This window comes from Muscardinus avellanarius (assembly GCF_963383645.1).
Source record: "Muscardinus avellanarius genome assembly, chromosome: 2".
Classification (NCBI taxonomy): domain Eukaryota; kingdom Metazoa; phylum Chordata; class Mammalia; order Rodentia; family Gliridae; genus Muscardinus; species Muscardinus avellanarius.
The window spans coordinates 60361895-60383993 of record NC_137787.1 but is presented as its reverse complement, the minus strand read 5'-3'; the positions used below and the strand labels follow the sequence as shown (position 1 = coordinate 60383993).

Sequence of the window (22099 nt, the reverse complement as noted above, 5' to 3'; positions counted from 1 at the left end):
TAGCAACAGCAAAATATTACATTTTTAAAATATATTCACAAAAGTTATTTTAAAGTTTATATTGTTATAAAATAATTACTATAGCCAAGTGAATCAATATATTCATAATTTCAGTTACCTTTTTCCAATATGTAGTGAGACCTCTTAAGATATAATATAGTTACTAACTATAGTCCTTATGCTGTACATTAGATCTCAAGGAGTTATGTTCATAAATATATCTGAAACCTTTTCCCCTTTAACCAGTACCTCCCCATTATCCCTTTCTCCCCACTCCTGTGTTTCTATGAATTTTACTCTCTGCTTCTACAAAGTCAAATAAAAAAATATTTTTGAAAATTAGTATTATATATACAAAAGTTTTTTAGAAATTATAAAAAACTGCCGGGCGTGGTGGCGCACGCTTGTAAGCCCCGTGCTTGGGAGGCAGAGACAGGAGGATCATGCAGGTTCAAAGCCAGCCTTGCTGGCTTAAGAGACCCTGTTTCCAAATAAAAATATAAAAATAGGTCTGGGAGTGTAGCCCAGAGGTAGAAGGGTTTCCAGGAACCCCAGTACCACCAAAAAAGGAAAGAAGGAAGGAAGGAAGGAAGGGAGGAAGGAAGGAAGGAAGGAAGGAAGAAAAAACCTGGTTCTACAGGCCAAAAACCTTGTTTTTATAATTTCTCAAAAAAATATAAATTATAGAAAAACTAATTATAAAAAGTAGAAATTTCATTGCAAGTATACACACACACAATTTATTTCAATCATATGAGTTTTTGCTTTTATGGAAACAGCAATCTAAAGAAGAGAACAGGCTAGTATTTCTATAAACCAAAATCCTCATGGAAGATTGAAGGAGGCTAGAATACTTTCCACATAGCTATTCCAATTGAAAAACCTAAAACTATGGCTTATTTAATATCCATGGTCTTTGTGGATATTAATAAAAGGATTTACTTTTCAAAGTTCTAAATGTCATCATAATTTCACAAACCAGGCTGTAATTTTGATGAGTTGCAAGAAAGGTAGTTAAATTATTTTTAAATAATATATTCTTACACTGTAACAAAAGTCTTACAAAACTCTTATTAGATATTTCAGCAAAAAACAAATATGAAAACCAAAAACATACTCAATAAAATCTTTTCACATGCCAGTCTTGGGAACAACTTTATATAGTCACTTAAAAAGATTTCTAAAATTTTACATAATATGCAATAATGTAATAATGATTGCTAGGAACACAGTAAATACAACTCCAAAAAGCTACCATTCATGTAGAATGCAATTTTTTTCTCTTTCTAAATGTACTCATTTCCTAAATGTGTGTTTTTTTTAAAAAAAAAAAAAAACTTTAAATTTGACAGAAATCTTATATTTCTCAAAAGCAAATATTATGGGGGTATAGCTCAGTAGTAGAACATTTGCATAGAATGAATGAGGTCCTGAGTTTAAGCCTTAGACCACAAGAACAAAATTAGCTAACTAATTAAATAAATTGTAAAAATGTAAAGATTTTCTTAACAGATACTCCAATAGATTATCTGGTGAAAAAAATCTTATAAAATACTGATGAGATTCAATTTCAAAGGTTAAAACCAATTATATATTTTAATCTTGAGATATTCAATATTCTAACTCATCAACATATTCCCTCAAAAATGAAATAAAAGTATCGCCATCTGCCCTAAGTCATGTATCAAATTACCAAGTGTAATTTAACATAAAATCATTTACATGAGTTTTTACACACCACCAACACACTTGGGAACTCACTTGGGTAAATATGGATCTTTCCAACAGCAGCAGCAGTTTCTACAAAGTTATTTACCTTGTCCAGGTCTTGCAGTTACAGCTGCTCCAGCAGATGGCGGCTCAAACTCCTGTCAAATACAATAATATTATTATTGTGGCCTATTACAATGTATAATTAATAATAAAATAGTAGTGATACTATAGCCTTACCTTTGCTTTCTTTGAGTCTGGATCAAATCTTTCAAGAATTAATTTAGCTGTCTTGTAAGTTTCTTTTTCCATGACTTCTTCAAGCTATAAACAAAAATTTCCACAAATTGTCACATTTTAAAACACTCACTCTTATTTTTATAAGTCCTATTAAAAAGCTTTCAAGTGCCTGTTTTAAAATAAAGGCAGCTAAACTTTCAGCTTTTTTTTTACTTAGATCAAGCACATAATATATACACATAGAATGAAAGACTTCCTGCAATGAAATAATTAAAATCTAGATTTTAAAATGGCTTCTAACCTCTAATATGTTACTTGTACTTAACAGTTTTACTGCAAGGAAATACCAAATATCGCTAATTGTTTACATATAATGAGGAGAATAATTACATGCACCAACTTCAATAATGGAATGTGCAAAAATCTATCAGCCATCATTATTGGAAGTTATTAGACATGACAAGCAAATGACAGGCAATTCCTCAGATTTATTTCCTCATAGCACTTAATGCTATTAATTTAAAGAAGGTCGTTAGCCAAGAGTTTTACAAAATAAAATCTCTGTGCCAATTAACTGCTGTCAGCATCGATTTTAGATTATTTATTAGCAGAAGCAATTAGCTTGCTGCAAATGCAGTGAAAATTCACTAACTGGGAGAAGAGCCATGGAATTTGCTCAAATGACTTTAAAAGGTAAATCCCTATCTTCTATTCCCTCTCCCCTTTTCTTTAACTTAGATTTAAACAACTTCAAGGGGGAAAAAAACACAGAACTTAACTTAAAAAACATTAATTTCTATGCTCACACTAAGAAATGTAAAGTATTTCTTTACCATAGCATTTTGTTTATAATGCACTCAATTTTTGTTGTTGTTGTAATACTGGAGTTCCTGGAAACCCTTCTACCTCTGGGCTACACTCCCAGACCTAATATATATATATATATATATATATATATATATATATATATATATATATATATATATATATATTATTTTTGGGGGGGAGGGGTGGTACTCACTAAGTTGCTGAAAGCCTCACTAAGCAGCTGAGGCTGGCTTCGAACCCATGCAATTCTCCTGTCTCAGCCTCCCAAGCGCGGAGATTACAAGCGTGCGCCACCACGCCCGGCTCTATTTTATTTATTTTTTTAAATTTGGAAACAGGGTCTCTTAAGCCACAAAGGCTGGCTTCGAACCTGCGTGATCCTCCTGTCTCCGCCTCCCAAGCATGGGGATTACAAGCATGCGCCACCACACCCGGCTGCACTCAAATTATTTTAAAGCTTAATGAATGGGTTTAAGTTTTTTTAAATAACTATGAAAGTTATCATTTGAGCACTATGGCCCAACATTAGAAAGAGTTGAACTTCAGTACAAGACAGGTATAATTATGTCAAATACCTAATGTGTAAGATAAAATGCTTTTGGAAAAATTTGAACAGGATCCTTTCCTTCTCACTGACCACTGATAGTCGCTGAGAATCATTACATATCAACTCATTCCAAAGGACACTTGTTTCAAAATGCAACTCAGAGTACATTTTCTGAATTAAAGTGCAGTTAAAAATATGCTGTCAAATTGGGCGTGGTGGTGCACACTCATAATCCCAATACTTGGGAAGCTGAGACAGAAGGATCGTAGGTTCATGGACAGCCTCAGCAACTTAGTAAGGCCCTCCTATACTTAGTGAGACCCTGTTTCAAACTTAAAAAATAAATAAAATAGGACAGGGAGTACAGCTCAGAGTAGAAGGCACCTAGGTTCAAAGCCCACTACCACAAAAAAAAATCCTGCCACAATAGCAGTTAATAAATTCCTCATTAAACACTCAATTCAACATTTAAGAAGCTAAGTACTTAGAAGAATGATTTATCAACCTCAATTTAGTGAAACTAAAATATTTTCTAATTATATCTCAAAATTATGATAATTTCTCAACATAAGTTGAATTTTCTCACATAAAATAATATTTGTAATTACACACTAGATTTAGGGGAAAAGTAGAAACAGAGAGAGGAGCCAGGTATGGTGGTGCACACTTGTAATCCCAGTACTTGGGAGGTTGGGACAGGAAGATTGCACAGGTTTGAAGCCAGCCTCAGCTACTTAGTGAGGCCGTTAGCAACTTAGTGAGATCCTATTTCCAAATAAAATAAAAAATAGGTCTGGGAATGTAGCCAAAAAGGAGAAAGCCTCTGCATTCCATCCCCAGCATCAGGAAAAAAAAAAAAAAAAGAAAGATTGAAGAGAAGATGTCACAGAATATACTCCCAAATCAATACAATCTACATGGAATTATTGGGCGGTTACAAGGTATTTAACCCAAGGGCATTCTACCCCTAAGCTATACCCCAACCCTATTTTATTTTTTATTTTGAAATAGGGTCTCACTAAGCTGCTTAGGGCCTCACAAAATTTCTGAGGCTGACCTTGAACCTGCAATCTTCCTGTCTCTGCCTCCCAAATACTCCCAAGTAGCTATGTGACACCATGCCCACTTACATAAAACATTAAAGAATCAAGACCCTGATTTCTACAAATTAGCAATTTAGGCCACTGCGCAATAGAATTTTACGTAATGACAGAAATTTTCTATTTAGCATAATAGAAGCCACTAAGCTATATGTGATACATGAGCACTTAAAATATTGCTTATGTAACTGGAGAAGTAAATTTGAAGCTTTATTTCATTTTAAATAACATATTTATACCAGGCAACAATGGTGTATACCTGTAATCTCAGTTCTTGGAAGGCTGAGACAGAAGGATCTTAAGTGTAGACACGACTGGTAAATTAGCAAGACTCTGTCCTTTGAAAATAAGTAAGTAAGTATATAAATAAATAAATGAAGCTGGGCACAGTGGCTCATGGCTGTGATACTAGCACTTGGTAGGATGAGAAAGGAGGATCATAGGTTCAAGATCAGCCTCAACAATTTAGCAAAGATTCTCAGCAACCTAGTAAGACTCTATTTCAAAGTAATAAATAAATTTTAAAAAAGGCTGCGGGTATAGCTTAGAGGTAGAATGCCCTATACAATCAATCCCAGTATAACAAAACAGGAAGGGTAAATGGCTCAATCCCTACATTCCATCCCTAATACCACAAAATAAAAAATAAAAATAATAATACCAACAACAGCAATATAAATTTAAAAATTCACATAAGGCTTATGGCTACTGATTTGGACAGCATAGCTCAAGACGAAGACTACTATGTTTAAAAAGAATACCGTATGCAACAATGACTTTTAACTGGCAAAATTCAAAACTAAAGTGCTCTTTCAACAAAATGACAATTACTAGATTAGTCAGTATTTATGTGTCTATGTTTTATTTATGTATCTTAAATAAGATCATTTTTTAAAAAACCCTAAAAAGTTCAAATCTATTCTTTTATTCTGCACACATACACGTGTGTGTGTGTGTGTGTGTGTGTGTGTGTGTGTTGCTGGGGATTGGACCCAGGGACATTCTACTTCTGAGCTATACCCCCAGCCCAATTTTTTATTCTGTACTTTGAAACAGGGTCTCACTAAGTTGTAGAGAACCTCACTAAGTAGCTGAGGCTGGTCACAAACCCAGATCCACCTATCTCAGCCTCCCAAGTACTGGGATTACAAGCATGCACCACCACTGCCCAGCTGCATTTATTTTTAACAAAAATCTTTTCATAATCACTTAATTCACACACTTATACACATAATATTTTCACAACATGTTTTAAATAGATACTGTAGTCAGTGAAAAGAATAGGAGCTTGAAAAGTCAGAAAGATCTGGGATCTGAGTTCATGAAGTGGAGATGAAATACAGTAGATTCAATCCCCAACACAAGAAATAAAAATAAAAAAGGGTGTAGATTCAAAGTACATTTCTATTCTTTGTTAGAAAGACTGTCAGCAAATTTGTTGGCCTCCATTTTTTCTCTTTTTGTATAAAAGATAATACTTTCTTCATAGCCCTGTTGTTATACAACTAAAATAATATAAGAGAACAAACCCATGACAGTGGATAAAACATTGACACATAATTTTCAATAAAATTTCAGTTATTCAGAATGGATCTGAAACAAATGCTGTTTCTAAATACCCAATATATTAATCCAAAGACTAGCAAATTAGAAATTGAAATTCTTAGCCAGGTTTGGTGGCGCACGCTTGTAATCCCTCCACTTGGGAGGCTGAGACAGGAGGATCCCAGGTTCGAAGCCAGCCTCAGCTACTTAGTGAGGCTCTCAGCAAGGTAGTGAGACCCTGTTTCCAAATAAAATATAAAATGGGTCTGGGAGTATAGCCTGGAGGTAGAAAGCCTCTGGGTTCCACCCCCAGTATCACCAAAAAAAAAAAAAAAAAAAAGAAAGAAATTGAAATTCTTAGCCAGGCGTGGTGGCGCACGCTTTTAATCCCCGTGCTTGGGAGGCAGAGACAGAAGGATCGCGCAGGTTCGAAGCCAGCCACGTGCGCTGGCTTAGGAGACCGTTTCCAAATAAAAATGTAAAAATAGGTCTGGGAGTGTAGCCCGGAGGTAGAAGGACTTCCAGGAACCCCAATACCACAAAAAAAAAAGAAAAGAAATTAAAATTCTTGGGAATTCTTCATTTATGACTTATTTTACACTTTCCATAATATTGTAATTTAAATATAACAACTGATAACAGAGTGAATTATTTATCTGTGATACAGCTATAGTCTATCTTTTCTATTTAGAAAGAATAATAAATACATGTTTATTATAAATCATGAAAAAATATTTTCAATGAAAAAATATTTTCATGACGTACAAACTTTCTACATAAAATAGTCATTTTATTACAGAAAGTATTGAAAGACTAACAAAATAAATATGAAAAATCTTTAAAATTTTGAAAGATAATTCAACAAAGGTTTAATACTCCAATTATCATTCTTGAAACATTTTGTGGAGGGAGTACTAGGGATGGAACCCAGGGGCATTCTACCTCCAAGCTATACCCCCAGCCCAATTTTTTATTCTTTATCTTGAAGCAGGGTCTCACTGAGTTGCGAAGGACCTAAGTGGCTGAGGCTGTCTGCAAACCATAATCCTCCTGTCTCAGCCTTCCAAATGCTGGGATTATAAGCGTGTGCCACCACACCCGGCTTGAAACAAAATTTTAAAACACACAAAGCATTAATTGCACTATCCAATATTTTTTTAACTTTGGTTCTTAACAAATATGTGCTAGTGAATTATTTCATTTTACATTGATGTAGATAAATTATGAAGAATGCACTGAGAAGCATCTTCAACTCAAGAGTATTAGGAAATATGTTATATACTGTAATCTCAACTATTGTAATGATGAAAATATCCTCTCCTTACTCTAGTGTAGATTTACTGTTGAAATAGATGATGTTTATAGTAATTCAGATTTTATATCATTTTCTGATTTCATATAGTCACATCTTTTCTCTTTGAATTTTCTGTTAATCTGTAGCATATAGTGAATATTAAGAAAACACCAGTAAATATTATAAAACTAGAACATTTAAAACTTTTTCTAGTGAGGCCAACAGCCTAATAAAGAATCACATGCTTATAACTGGGCGTGATGACACACGCTTGTAATCCCAGCATTTGGGAGGCTGAGATGGGGGGATCATGGTTCGCGGACAGCCTCAGCTACTTAGTGAGGCCCTCCGCAACTTAGTGAGATTCTGTTTCAAAATAAAGAATAAAAAATAGAGATGGGGGTGTACCTCTGAGATTGAATGCCCCTGGATTCCACCCCAGACCCGCAAAAAAAAAAAAAAATCACATGCTTAAACTGCCAATTTACGGATTCTTTTTTGGCTTCCCAGATTATTTCATGGAATATCGTTCACAGGATTTGTTTAAATATACTGTGTGTATAAGCCTATTAATATTTATTTGTAAGAATGATTCATCACTAATAAGACAGGGCCATAAAAGCATGCTTATGACATGGCTACAGAAGGCAGATTAACTACTTGATTGTACCACTTGTCTTCTACATGCTCCAGTCCTATGCCCAGAACAGTGACATTAACCTGAAGTTCACCATGTCAGCATTTCTCACTCTTCATTTCAAATGATATTAGTGGATTCCTTTGAACTTGTAACATCTATAGTTGATTTTTTTTTTTTCAATACGGGGGCATTTCTGCCTCTGAGCTACATCCCCCGCCCAATTTTTTATTCTTTATTCTGAAACAGGATCTCACTAAGTTTCAAAGTGCCTCACTAAAGAGCTGAGGCTGTCCAAGAACCCACCTGTCTCAGCCTCTCAAATGCTGGGATTCCAAGCGTGCACCACCACACCCGCTGATTGATAAAATTTAATTCTCAGGTAATTATAACATTTTCCTCCACTTTCCCAATTTCTCAAATAATTTTTCTCAGAATTCAGAAGAGTATTAATTTCCTGACAAAAGCTAAAAAAAAAGAATTATCACACAGAAACACTATTCTGAAAAAAGCACAGCATTTTCAACCAAGCCCCTTAGGTAATTTGGACTGGTACATTTTGATGGATCTGAACTTTGAATTGTTTTGAAGGAATAAATATTGATGTAGAGAGATTATCTACTGCACAGATTAGTGATTAAAAGAACAAACTAAGAAATGAAAGACCACAAAGTATGTATTATGTCCAGTTGTATACATATTGACTTGGGAATTTTTTTAGATAACTAAAGATCAATTTCTAGCCTTATTATACAAGTTAATATTGACATTAAGTTCTCAAAATTAAAAACATTAAGATACTACTCGTTTTCCTAAGTAATTTCATTTTTTAATCAATTGACAATTCCTATCCATCATTACAAATCATACTTCTATACAAATCCACTCAGATTAAAGATCCATCTGTAAGAAAATCACCTTTAATAAAGTATCAAGTGATAAATATACCTTCTATTACTTTTGCTAATGAAAGAAAAGGGTTAGGACTTACATAATTTTTTACTGACAACAGTTATTTTTCTAGCTGGTATTTCAACAGTAAAAGTTTTTTTTAAAATTATGCAGGTGGCTGGGCATGGTGGTGCATTTTGGAGGCCGAGACCAGAGGATCGCGGTTGACTGACAGCCTCAGCTACTTAGTGAGGCCCTCCCCAACTCAGTGAGACCCTGTTTCAAAATAAAGACTAAAACATTGAGCAGGGGGTGTAGCTCAGAGGCCGAATGCCCCTGGGTTCCATATCCAGACCCACAAAAAATATATATAAATAAATAAATAAAGTTATGCAGGTAAAAACTTTCTCAACAAGACCCCAAAGGCACAAGAAACTAAAAGGCAGATCAGTACGCAGGATTGCATTAAACTGAAGAGCTTTTGTACAGCAAAGGAAACTATCAAGAACCTCAACAGAGAGCCAACAGAATTTTTGCCACCTACTCCAGAAGACTAATGTCTAGAATATATAGAAAACTCAAGAAACTCAGCACTAAGAAAAATAACACAATTGAAAAATGGGCAAGTGAACTAAATAGATACTTCACAAAAGAAGAAATTCAAATGGCCAATAAATGTATGAAAAAAATGCTCAACATCATTAGTAATCAGAGAGATGCAAATCAAAACTACTTGAGATTTCACCTAACTCAACTAGAATGTCAATCATTCAAAACACAACAATAAATGCTGGTGAAGATGTGGACTGAGAATGAACTTACCATATGATCCAGCAATACCACTTCTGGGTATCTACCTAAAAGAATGGAAACCAAAATACCAAACTAACGCATGCACATCTATGTTCATAGTTGCACAATTCACAATTGCCAAGCTATAAAACCAGCCAAGATGTCTATCAACAGATGAATGGATTACAAAAATAAGGGACATGTACACATGAAATTTTACTCATCCATAAAGAATAAAATTACATAATTTACAGGGAAAAGGATGGAACTGGAACAGTATGCTACGTGAGATTAGTTAATCACAAAGAGTAAGAAATCAGATGCTCTCCCTAATATGTAGAAGCTAGGAAGAAAAAGAGTCATAGGAGGAACAGAAGGAGAAACCATAGATAAGCAAATAAGGAGGCCTAACTTGGGGTGATGGTAGAGGGAAAGAAGGGAAATTCCCTAATGTACATGATGTACATTAACAAACATATCAAAGTCAAGCACTAAGCCAACAGGAGAAGGATGGACGGGGGAGGGAATGAAGTGGGAATTGGGGGAGGGCTAAAGTAATATATGCATGTATGCCTCTAACATCTTATATTTCATTAAGGAGTATGACTACAATGCACCAATAAAAAAAAAACTATGTAGTATATCAACAATAAAAGTATTTTTAAGACTATAAATGTAAATATAAAGGTGATACACACTTTTAATCCCAGGACTTGAGAGGCTGAGAAAAGAGGAATGCAGGTTTGAGGCCAGCCTCAGCTACTTAGTGAGGACCTCCACAACTTAGTAAGACCCTGTTTCAAAATAAAGAATAAAAAATAGGGCTGGGGGTGTAGCTTGGAAGTATAATGCCCCTGGGTTCGATCCCTAGTTCCACAAAAAACAAAGCAAAAACTATAAATGTAGCATTTAAACCTAAACATTAATGAACAAAATCAGTTTTGATTATGCTTAGCTTTTCCTCAAAAACAATGTCCCACATGGGCATGGTGCTGCATGCTTGTAATCCCAGTACTTGGGAGGCTGAGACAGGAGGATCTATGTTTGCTGCCAGCCTCAGCTACTTAAGTAGTGAGGCCTTCTGCAATTTAGTGAGACTCCGTTTCAAAACAAAGGGCTAGGGATATAGCTCAGAGGTAGAATGCCCCTGGTTTCAATCCCTAGCAAGACAAAAAAAAGTCTCATTTTTGCCTCTCAGTACTAGCTTGCTAACTTTTTAAACCTTAGCACTTAATGCTTAAAAGTGTAAAGCTACTCCAACAAAGCAGCTCTATTAGAGCTTGTTTGGTCAAGACTAGAGACTACCTCCCAAGAGCAACAATAGTGTAATCAACAACAATCAAGTCAATGCAAATTGCATTCTCTAATTAATACAGTGAGTTAGAGCCAACTTATTTTTCTTTAGTGATAACTGCAAGAGAAACGCCATACTGAACTATTCTGTAATGTTGATGGTTCATGAATCATCTAAATACAGATTTATTGAACTATGAACTGAATTTCCTAACTATTGTCGGATTTAGGTAAAATATCTTTTATGTCATGATTCCTTCAAGGGCCATTAAAGAAGTACTAAATAGTTTGGCTTGCCCTTTCATAGAGTCTTCCAAGTCTTCTCTGTTACTCTAAGAGATTTTTGGCTAATACATGTTCTTTAAGATATATATTCTTAGCTGGGTATGGTGGCACATGCTTGTAATCCCTGTATTCAGGAGGCTGAGATAGGAGGATCGCAGTTTGCAGGCAGCCTCAACTACTTAGTGAGGCCCTCTGCAATTTAGTGAGACCCTGTTTCAAAATAAAGAATAAAAAATAGGGCAGGGGGTATAGCTCAGAAGTTGAATGCCCCTGGGTTCCATCCAATATATAATAATATATATTATATTAGCCAGGTGTGGTGGTGCATGCTTGTAATCCCAGTATTAGGAAGGCTGAGATTGGAAGATCCTGGTTCACACACAGCCTCAGCTACTTTGAGAGCCTTTGCAACTCAGTGAGACCCTGTGTCAAAATAAAGAATAAAAAATAGGACTGGGGTATAGCTGGGTTCCCTGGGTTCCACCCCTAGTACTGCAAAAAAAAAAAAAGGATATATATATATATGTGTGTGTGTGTGTGTGTGTGTGTGTGTGTGTGTGTGTGTGTGTGTTTTCTGGGTGTGGTGGCGCACGCTTGTAATCCCTGTGCTTGGGAGGCAGAGACAGGAGGATCGCGCAGGTTCGAAGCCAACCTCGCTGGATTAAGAGACCCTGTTTCCAAATTTAAAAAAAAAGTATAAAATAGGTCTGGGAGTATAGCCCCATGGTAAAAGGGCTTCCAGGAACCCCAGTACCACCAAATATAAATAAATATATACATACATACATACATACATATATACATGCATACATACATACATAAATATATTCTTTAAGATTCTATTTTTTAAGATTTTATGATTTTTTTTAAGATTTTTGCTAGTTAATATGTTCTTTAAGATTCTGTTTTTAAAGATAATATATAGCCGGGCATGGTGGCACACGTTTGTAATCCCAGTATTGGGAAGCTGAGACAGGAGGATCCCAGTTTTCAGACAGCCACAGCTACTTAGTGAGACCCTGTTTCAAATTAAAGAATAAAAAATAGGGCTGGGACATAGCTTGGAGGCAAAATGCCCCTGGGTTCCAACCCCAGTACTGCCCCCCCCAAAAAAAAGAAAGAAAGAAAAAGAAAGATACTATAGCTGGACATGATAGCATACACCTATGATCCCAGTATTTGGGAGGCTAAGTAAGAAAGGAAGATACCAGGTTCAAATCCAGCCTTAGCAATTTAACAAGACATTATTTCCAAATAAAAAATAAAATAGGGCTGGGGGTGTAGCTTGGAGTAGAATGCCCTGTGTCCAATCCCCACCACTACCACATCAAAAATAAAATAAAAGATTCTGTTTTCTGATCTGATCAGTGTCTGATACTGCTGACACTGACTGGGCTGCTTCTCAACACTTAGACAACAAGTGAATGTCTGAAACTTCAGAGAGTACCATCCTTTACATATACTATGTGGTTTCCTATATATATCTACCTGTGAAAAAGCTAAATGTATAAGTAAAGATATTAACAATTATTAATATAAAATAAAACAACCATAACAATATACTATAATAAAAGTGATTTAAAACATGAATTAAGCCAGGAGTAGTCGCGCACGCTTGTAATCCCAGCATTCAGGAGGCTGAGACTGAAGGATCACGGTTCGTAGACAAGCCTCAGCTACTTAGTGAGACCCTCTGCAACTTAGTGAGACCCTGTTTCAAAATAAATAATAAAAAATACGGCAGGGGGTGTAGCTCAGAGATACAATGCTCCTGGATTTATCTCCAGATCCCCACCCAAAAAAAAAAAAAAAAAAAAAAACACAAACCGAGCCAGGTGTGGTGGCACACACTTGTAATTCCAGCATTTGGGAGGCTGAGACAGGAGGATCATGGTTGGAGGACAGCCTCAGCTACTTAGTGAGGCCCTTTGCAACTCAGCGTGACTCTGTTTCAAAATAAATAAAAAACTAGGGCTGGGGGTGTAGCTCAGAGGTAGAATGCCCCTAGGTTCCATCCCTAGTACCACAAAAAATAAAACATAGTGCTTGTAATGCCAGTACTTGGGAGGCTGAGACAGAAAAATTGCAGCTTCGCAGCCAGCCTAAGCTACTTAGTGAGGCCCTCTGCAAGTTAGTGAGACCCTGTTTCAAAATAAGGAATGAAAAATAGGGCTAGGGGCATAGCTTGGAGTTAGAATGACCCTGGTTCAATCTCCAGTACCAAGGGGCAAAAAAAAAAAAAAAAATTGTTTATTCCCAAAATTTTTCATTTATTATTTCAATGTTTTAAGATGGGATCTTAATTCAAACTCATGGGCTCAAGCTATCCTACCACCAGAGTAGCTGGGGCTATAAGCATGTGCCACCACTTCCCACTCATTTGATATTTTTAGAACATGGGTTTGATCCTCAACACTGGAAAGAAAAAGAAAGATTGAATATAATACTTTCATCAGTAACTCTTCATTTTGATACAAGTGGGATATGACTCTGATCACCATTACCAGCACTTTTTTAATCTCATCAGTAAACTAACCAATCCTAACATAGCCTTCTTTATCACTAAAACCTTCAGAATTTCCTTGCTTTGCATTTGTTCTTCCAGAATGTACAGAACGGCAAAAACATAAGCTAAATGAACATAGTTCTATGATTTAATGTAGGACCATCAGAATCATCGATGCAATTTTGATAAATACCTCACTCATGAAACACAAAAAGTATCAAACTTAGATGAGGAACCCTTTCGGTATTAAAATTCCTTTGCTTTTAAAGTACATAAAACACTCAAGATCAATATTTTTGAACTATCCATTCACTGTTTGTTACTGGGGATTGAACCCAAGAACGTGTGTGTGTGTGTGTGTGTGTGTGTGTGTGTGTGTGTGTGTGTGTGTTCTTATTTTATGCTTTTATTTTTTTAATTTTTTTATTTTATTGGTATAGTCTCACATCATAATGTGGATCATGTTGACAATAGCATATATCTACCTGATACTTGGTGCCCTCCCCCTGCCCCCGCTTCCCCTTTTCCTTCTCTTCCAATACTGACTTTCCAGGTTAACAATGCTATATTCACACATAGACACATATTTGAATGTAGCTTTTCCATTGATTAACCTCAGCCTTCTTCCTCCCCTACCCCTCCTTTCTGGCTTTGCGAGGTTTCTCCTCCACCATCTCCAGACCCTCTGGTATCCCTAATACTCCCTTGCTTGAGCATATTAAAGAAAACATGTCCCTTCTCTTTTTGTGCTTGACTAATCTCACTTAACATAATGTTCTTCAGGTCTTTCCATTTTCTTGTGAATAACATGATTTTGTTCTTCTTTATTGCTAAGCAGAATTCCACTGCATATATTTCCCATAATTTTGCAATCCATTCATGTTAATGGAGACCTAGGTTGGTTTCATATATTTGCTACTGCAATTTGTGCTGCTATGAACATTGGTATTCATGTAACTGTAGTTCTCTGAATTATTCTTTTATTTTGAAACAAGGTTTTACTAAGTTGCAGAGAGCTCACTAAATTGCAGAGGATAGCTGAAAAACTGCAATCCTCCTGTCTCAGCCTCCCAAGTACTGGGATTACAAGTGTGTGCCATCACACCCAGCTACCCAGGGGCATTCTGCATCTGTGTTACATACTCAGATCTACTTTTTTTTTTTTCCCTGCAGTACTGGGAATGGAACCCAGGGAAATTCTACCTCCAAGTAATACCCAGCCCTATATTTTATTCTTTATTTTGAAACAGGGTCTCACTGAATTGCAAGGGGCGTCACTAAATAGCTGAGGCTGTCCGTGAAGCATGATTCTCCTGTCCTAGCCTCCCAAAAGCTGGGATTACAAGTGTGCACCACCATGTCTGGTCCTACCTTTTTTATATAAAATAGGTCTGGAAGTATAGCCTGGAGGTAGAAGGGCTTCCAGGAACCCCAGTACCACCAAAAAAAAAAAATAAAAATAATAATAATAATAATAATAATAATAATAATAATAAATAAAATAAAAATGATAACAGATAGTATTATAGTATATAGAAACTTATTAAATCAAACTTAATCAAGTACAAGTGATTAATATTATTTAATATTATTTAATATCATTAATATTATTAATATATTTAATTAATAATTATTAATATTATTGGTATTAATATTATTATTATTAATATTATTTAATATTAAATAGGGTCTCAGTAAGTTGCACAAGGCCTAGGTTACTGAGGCTGGCAGTGAACCTGCAATCCTTCTTTCTCAGCCTCCCAAGTAAACAGAGTATAAATATGTGCCACCACACCCAGCTTCCTCTTTTTAATATGAATCTTAACCATAATTTTTATTAGTTTCTATAGAATTATTACTTGTGCTATAGTTTACATCCGTAGTATCTCCTAAAGGACCATGTGTTAAAGGCTTGGTACCAATCTGAGTACTGAGGTACTACTGAAAATCTTCCAGATATAGGGCCCAGCGGAAAGAAGTTATATCACTGGGGGTATGCCCTTGAAGGGGAGAGTGGGACCCTCGCCCTTTTTCTCTTCGTCTTTGTTTCCCAGCCAGGACAAAGTAAACAGACCTCTTCCACCAGGAGCTCCCACCATGATGTATTATGCCACTGCATTCCCAAAGCAACAGGGCCAAGTCACTATGGACTGAAACCTCTACAGCAAAACAAACCTTTCTTCCTTTTAAGTTGGTTATCTCAGGTGTTTGGTCGCAGAAACAAAGAGCTGACTAATATAACTTGTTACATACTAGACAAAAAATAATATTAATCACTTGTACTTGATTAAGTTTGATTTAATAAGTTTCTATATACTATAATACTATCTGTTATCATTTTTATTTTATTTATTATTATTATTTTTTTTTTGGTGGTACTGGGGTTCCTGGAAGCCCTTCTACCTCCAGGCTATACTTCCAGACCTATTTTATATTTGGAAACAGGGTTTCTTAAGCCAGCGAGGCTGGCTCCGAACCAGCACAATCCTCCGGTCTCCGCCTCCCAAGCACGGGGATTACAAGTGTGCGCCACCACGCCCAGCCTGTTATCATTTTTAAACTTCAAAAATTATATTTAAAATTATGTAAAAGCACCAAGTCTAACAACAAGAACAAACTCCTTAATAAAGATAACTGTAAATCAGCTCCTAACACCTAGGGCCCTTCCTCTTACTCTTGGCTCTCTTTTTAACACATCCAAAGAATGATTTAATTAGAATAGATATTCATGTGATATCCAGTAATCAGTGTTGCTGATAAAAAGCAAAACTTGCTGGTCCATTTGGGGCTATAATCTAGGCACCCACTTCTTTATAACCTCTGCCTCATTTAGTTCTTTAAATGATGTACTTACTTCTTGGCTTTCCATTGACATAGATTCTCAGAATCTTTTTTTTTTTTTTTTTTTGCAGTACTGGGGATGGAACCCAGGAGCATTCTACCTCTGAGCTACACCCCCCAGCCCTATTTTTCTATTTTTTATTCTTTATCTTGAAACAGGGTCTCTCTGAGTTGCAAAGGACCTCACTAAGTAGCTGAGGCTGTCCCTGAATCACGATCCTCCTGTCTCAGCCTCCCAAATGCTGGGATTACAAGTGTGCGCCACCACGCCCGGCTCTCAGAATCTTAAAAGTCCATCTAAATTACTTTTTCCTGTAATCGCTATTAGAAAAATATTAATAAATTATCTTTCATCATTAAAATGCTATCTAAAAGCATACTTGTTCTTTGGAGAGTCACTAAGATATAACATGTAAGCATTAACTATCTAGTTCTTAACTTATTAATCTACATAAATTAATTTTAAATTAAAAACTTACTATTTTTTTCTTCTGGGATTTTAAATCATCCAATGCTTCATCTAAAAAATAAGATTGGAATCAAAGTTAAATTAGATAGTAAAATGCTTAGATAAAAGAAAAATCATGTCAAATATTATACATTTAAAAACCACATGAATCGCCGGGCGTGGTGGTGCATGCTTGTAATCCCTGCGCTTGGGAGGCGGAGACAGGAGGATCACACAGGTTTGAAGCCTCTCTCGGTTTAAGAGACCCTGTTTCCAAATAAAAATATAAAATAGGTCTGGGAGTTTAGAATGCTCCTGAGTTCAATCCTCAGTACTGCAAAAAATAAGTAAAATAAACAAAAGAAAATTTTTCTCATCTTATCTCTATATCTAATATGTAGAAATAATTATCTTAATCCTCACCCATATATATTTCATATTTTTCCTATATTATATATTACAAGTCACTTGGGAAAAATAAATGGACTTTATTTGGCATAAAACATCTTTCCAAATTTATAAAGATATATTTTTTAATATTTTAAGAAATATTACTATTACTTCTTTTTCAATATACCACCCACATTAAGTCACAAAATTAATACCAAACCTCTTTTTACATACTGGTAATAAAAGTATTCACTTTGTTTATAAGAAAAGAAGTACTTAACATATTTTATTATATTAGCCCTCAAGATACTGAGTACTACTAAAGAAAATCATATGAAAAAAAAACTTTCAGTACTGGGGATTAAATCAGGATCTAGCACATGCTAGGCAAGTGCTCTATCACTGAGCTACACCCTCAGCCCTTTTTATTTTATTTTGAGACAGGGTTGCCCCTGCTGAGACTAAGTTGCCCCCGCTGGCCTGAAACTTGCAATTCTCCTACTTCAGCCTCTGGCAATAGCTGAGATTACAACATGTGCCACCACACCCAGCTTTGAAAATGCCTGAGGAGGGACTGCAAGAAACACTAACAGTGGGGCGTGGTAGCACAGGCCTGTAATCCCAGAGCTTGGAGGCTGAGACAGAAGGATCACACAGGTTCAAAGCCAGCCTCAGCTACTTAGTGAGGCTCTCAGCAATTTAGTGAGACTCTGTTTCCAAATAAAGTATAAAACAGGTCTGAGAGTAAAGCCCGAAGGTAGAAAAGCCCCTGGGTTCCACCCCCAGTACCACAAAAAGAGAAATACTAACAACTTTTCCAAATTAAACACTTGTAATATTTGCCTACTTATTTAGGTTGGCATCATAAAACATGAAGAATCATTTCAAAGAATATCACTATGAATGTCAGTGTTTGCTTTACAAATTTATCTAGGTTTCCAGTTTTTCTCTAGAAACATTTAACTAGTACAAACAGGAACATTATTCCATATAAAGAGTTTTAATTTGGTTTAAACATTTCATCAAATAGAAATTAAATAATTGTTTCTAATTTGTAATTAAGTATATAAATAAAATTATCTCTCCACTGAAAACCTACAGGTAGCAAATACCTGAATATTCAACTCAAAATATATATTATATATGTAAAAAATTTTAAAACACAAGCATATAAAAAGATGATTTACTATTAAGTTTTTTTCACAAAATATTAAATAATCTTCCATGTGTTAGCAGATATTGGTAAATGGGAGGGGAAGACAGCTGATATCTTTAAAGAGAATATTAATTTTTAGTTAGATAAGACCAACCCAAACATCTATCATTTAATCCAAGAGCCAGAAAACTTTTTTCTTTTTCGTGTGTGTGTGTGTTACTGGGGGTGGAACCCAGGGACTTTTCTACCTCCAGGCTATCCTCCTGGACCTATTATATTTTATTTGGAAACAGGGTTTTCGCTAAGTTACTGAGAGCCTCACTAAGTAGCTGAGTCTGGCTTCAAACCTGTGTGATCCTCCTGTCTCAGCCTCCCAAGCGCTGGGATTACAAGCGTGCACCACCACACCCAGCTCAGAAAACTTTCTTAAAGGTGACAATATATATTTATTTAGGCTATATAGGCCAAAACAAAATTTGGTCTACATTTTTAGAGTTAAATGATAAAAATATTCACAAAATTTTATTGACAACATTCAAATATAACAATATTTCTGTTCAATATTTTTGCGGTATGAATATATCAATGAAAAGAGTAAAATATGGGAGGAGGAGGGATAACCTTTCACTTAGTTGAGGTTCAAAGTTAGTGTTTCCTATCATAATTGATTGTAAATGTTAATTCCTTAATGCTCATCTGATCTATAACAAGTTTTTATAAATTTTTAAAATTTTTTCACATCGTTAGATACATCCAAATATTGATATCAATCCATGATCATAGTTTAATTGATCATATTCATCCTTTAGAGAGCATTTATAAAAGTTTATTTGATTCTTCTCTTAATATTTGCTTTGTAGTACATCATCACATAGTAAATTAATCACTTCCAATACAAAACTAGTAGAAGCTCCTCAATTATACAATTAAAAGTTTATTTGATTCTTCTCTTAATATTTGCTTTGTAGTACATCATCACATAGTAAATTAATCACTTCCAATACAAAACTAGTAGAAGCTCCTCAATTATACAATTAAATGGATTTAAAAATGTAGAAATTTCCTTAGCACTTACATTAAGGTCAGAAAAACCTCTACTTAAATTGTAGTTTGAATACATCTGCTGCAAATTTATGCAGGAATGGAGAATTTGCTGTTTTAACTGTTCACAGCACTTTGTCAATGCATTATTTGTTTTCTAAAAGTGACTTAACCACAGTGTGTATTTTGCACATTTGTACTGGCTTGCCTTGAAATCTTCAATTGATTCATTAGGAACCATTATCAATGTAAGTATGAGGACCCACACTATAATCTGTTACTCCAGAGGCTGAGGCAGGAGGATCGAAAGTTCAAGGACAACCTAAGCAACTTATAGACACCCTGTCTCAAATAAAATAAAAATGTAGTTCAGTTGTAGAACACTTGCCTGACATACACAAAGCCCTGGGTTCGATCCCCAGTGAAGAAGGAAAAAGATAGAAAGAAGAGAGAAGAACAAGGTTTGCAGTAAAAGATAATTTCCAAAGCCAGTCACTATTCAAACACATGATTCCAAATGGTTCTTCTCATTCAAAAATATTTCATTCTGGGCTCTGAGTTCAAAATAGCACAGTAAAACTTTATAGCTGCTATGTCATCAAACTGCTGAGTGGTAGAACTAGTCAAGATATTCAGTTCTTTTTCTGATAAAAGTTCACATAACTGACAATAGTAAAATCTATGGCAGCAAATGAACTATTGATGTAATAACACAGGATATATCAAATATGCTCTGCAAAGTAGCTACCATTGAGTAATAAATGAATAAACACAGAATTTAAACACAGTTTCATGAGCTTTGTAAATCTGTCCAAATAAGCCTTTTCTGCCTCATATATATTTTTACCACCAATACTTGTAACACATCTTAGCAGATTACACTTCAGGTTGAACTGATTTAATGTTTCTCAATTTCTCTTAAAATATTCTTGCCTTATGCTAACCCACAGAAAATTTTTATAGATGCTAATTCTCCAGCTACTTCAAGCTCAGAGTTGACTCCTCAAATAAATTATAAATGATCAGTATCAGTAACATGTGTCAACTCATCAAGAGGCAAGGAAGTCACTTGAAATCATTTGCCTTTTTTTTTAATTAACTATTCACATTACTCCCAATTTCTCAATTTTCCAAGAAATTGTTCTTAATGAAAGGTTACTAAGGTCTTAAACAAGTATATTTTCTCAGAACACACTTGTTATTACTGCTGCTCCAATCAAACCAATTTAATTAACCAGCCACTGATCAATGGCTTTCATTGCTTCACAGACAAGCCACTTTGAAATTTACTTTGGCTGAAGCTCCATTTTCACTTTTTATTCATGAATAAAGTCTGCAATAATAAGATGATACCACCATTTTCAATTTTCTAATTTTATGACCATTGCTTTTCTGTTAATTGGGAATATCATGATGAGAACTTAGTATGGTAGTAGTATCTGTATTATATTCGTTTAACATGGCTATAATGCCTTTGCATTTTATAATAGTCCACATTCCATTGTATCCTAAAATGTTTAAGTCTATTTCTATCTTCTTGTTTTAACATGAGTATGTACTGATAATAAAAATATATAAAATTGTCCAAATACAGGTGGCATTTAAAATAATGTCTGAGAATTCTACAGTCTATCACAACTAATCAACGTTGCTATTATAAAATAAAAGCAGTTACAAAATACACATAACTGAATGTAAAAAAATTCAAAATTTGAACTTCATAAAAATTTAACATATTATAAAATATTATGATTCTTTTAAAATTATTTCAATAATTTAAAAATATAAAAAACCATTCTTAGATCACAACCTGTACACAGTGGGCAGGAATTGGCTCACTAACAGAAAACAGGTAGCATAGACATGACCAATAGCTTCAGGACTAAACATTATCAGGTACCTAACTTCATGTTTTTAAAATAAGTATAAACCTGCAAGGCAATTGTTTATAAACTCTATTCTAAGTATACATGCAATATCTATTCAAACGAATAAAATTTTAAAAATAAAAAGAACCCCTAAAATAGACTTTTAAAGCAAAAGAAAATCCTTTTACATAATAACTATGTTCAGATTTATTTTTTTTCTTTTTTTGCAGGTATGGGGATGGAACTCAGGGGCATTCTACCTCTGAAGTACACTCCCAGCCCTATTTTTTTTTTTAATTCTTTATTTTGAAACAGGGTCTCATTGAGTTGCAAAGAGACTCAATAGTAGCTGAGTCTGTTTGCGAACCATGATTCTCCTGTCTGAAACTCTTGATGCTGGGATTACAAGTGTGCGCTCACATGCCAGGCTAGATTTATCTATTTTTAAGTTTAAATATTCATATATGTAATTTCTTTTAGTATTCCTGAAGATACTTTTTTTATGGTATGCACCCCCAGCCCTGTTTTTTATTCTTTATTTTGAAACAAGGCCTCACTGAGTTGCAAAGGGCCTCACTAGGTAGCTAAGGCTGGCTGCAAACCATGATCCTCCTGTCTCAGCCTCCTGAATGCTGGGATTACAAGCGTGCGCCACTACGCCCAGCTCCGGAAGATACTTTGGAAATA

At 35.1% G+C, this 22099-nt stretch overlaps 1 protein-coding gene across 1 annotated transcript in view; it reads right to left on the bottom strand.

Annotated features, from left to right (window-relative positions):
* Positions 1-22099, bottom strand: part of LNPK (lunapark, ER junction formation factor) — a gene marked incomplete at both ends in the record, with an annotated part of 70123 nt that overhangs the window by 27883 nt on the left and 20141 nt on the right. Inside the window, 3 exons of the mRNA XM_080690022.1 lie at positions 1817-1868; positions 1951-2034; positions 16989-17029. Of these exons, the coding sequence (XP_080546148.1) occupies positions 1817-1868; positions 1951-2034; positions 16989-17029 (177 nt within the window). The remainder of the gene's footprint in view (positions 1-1816; positions 1869-1950; positions 2035-16988; positions 17030-22099) is intronic.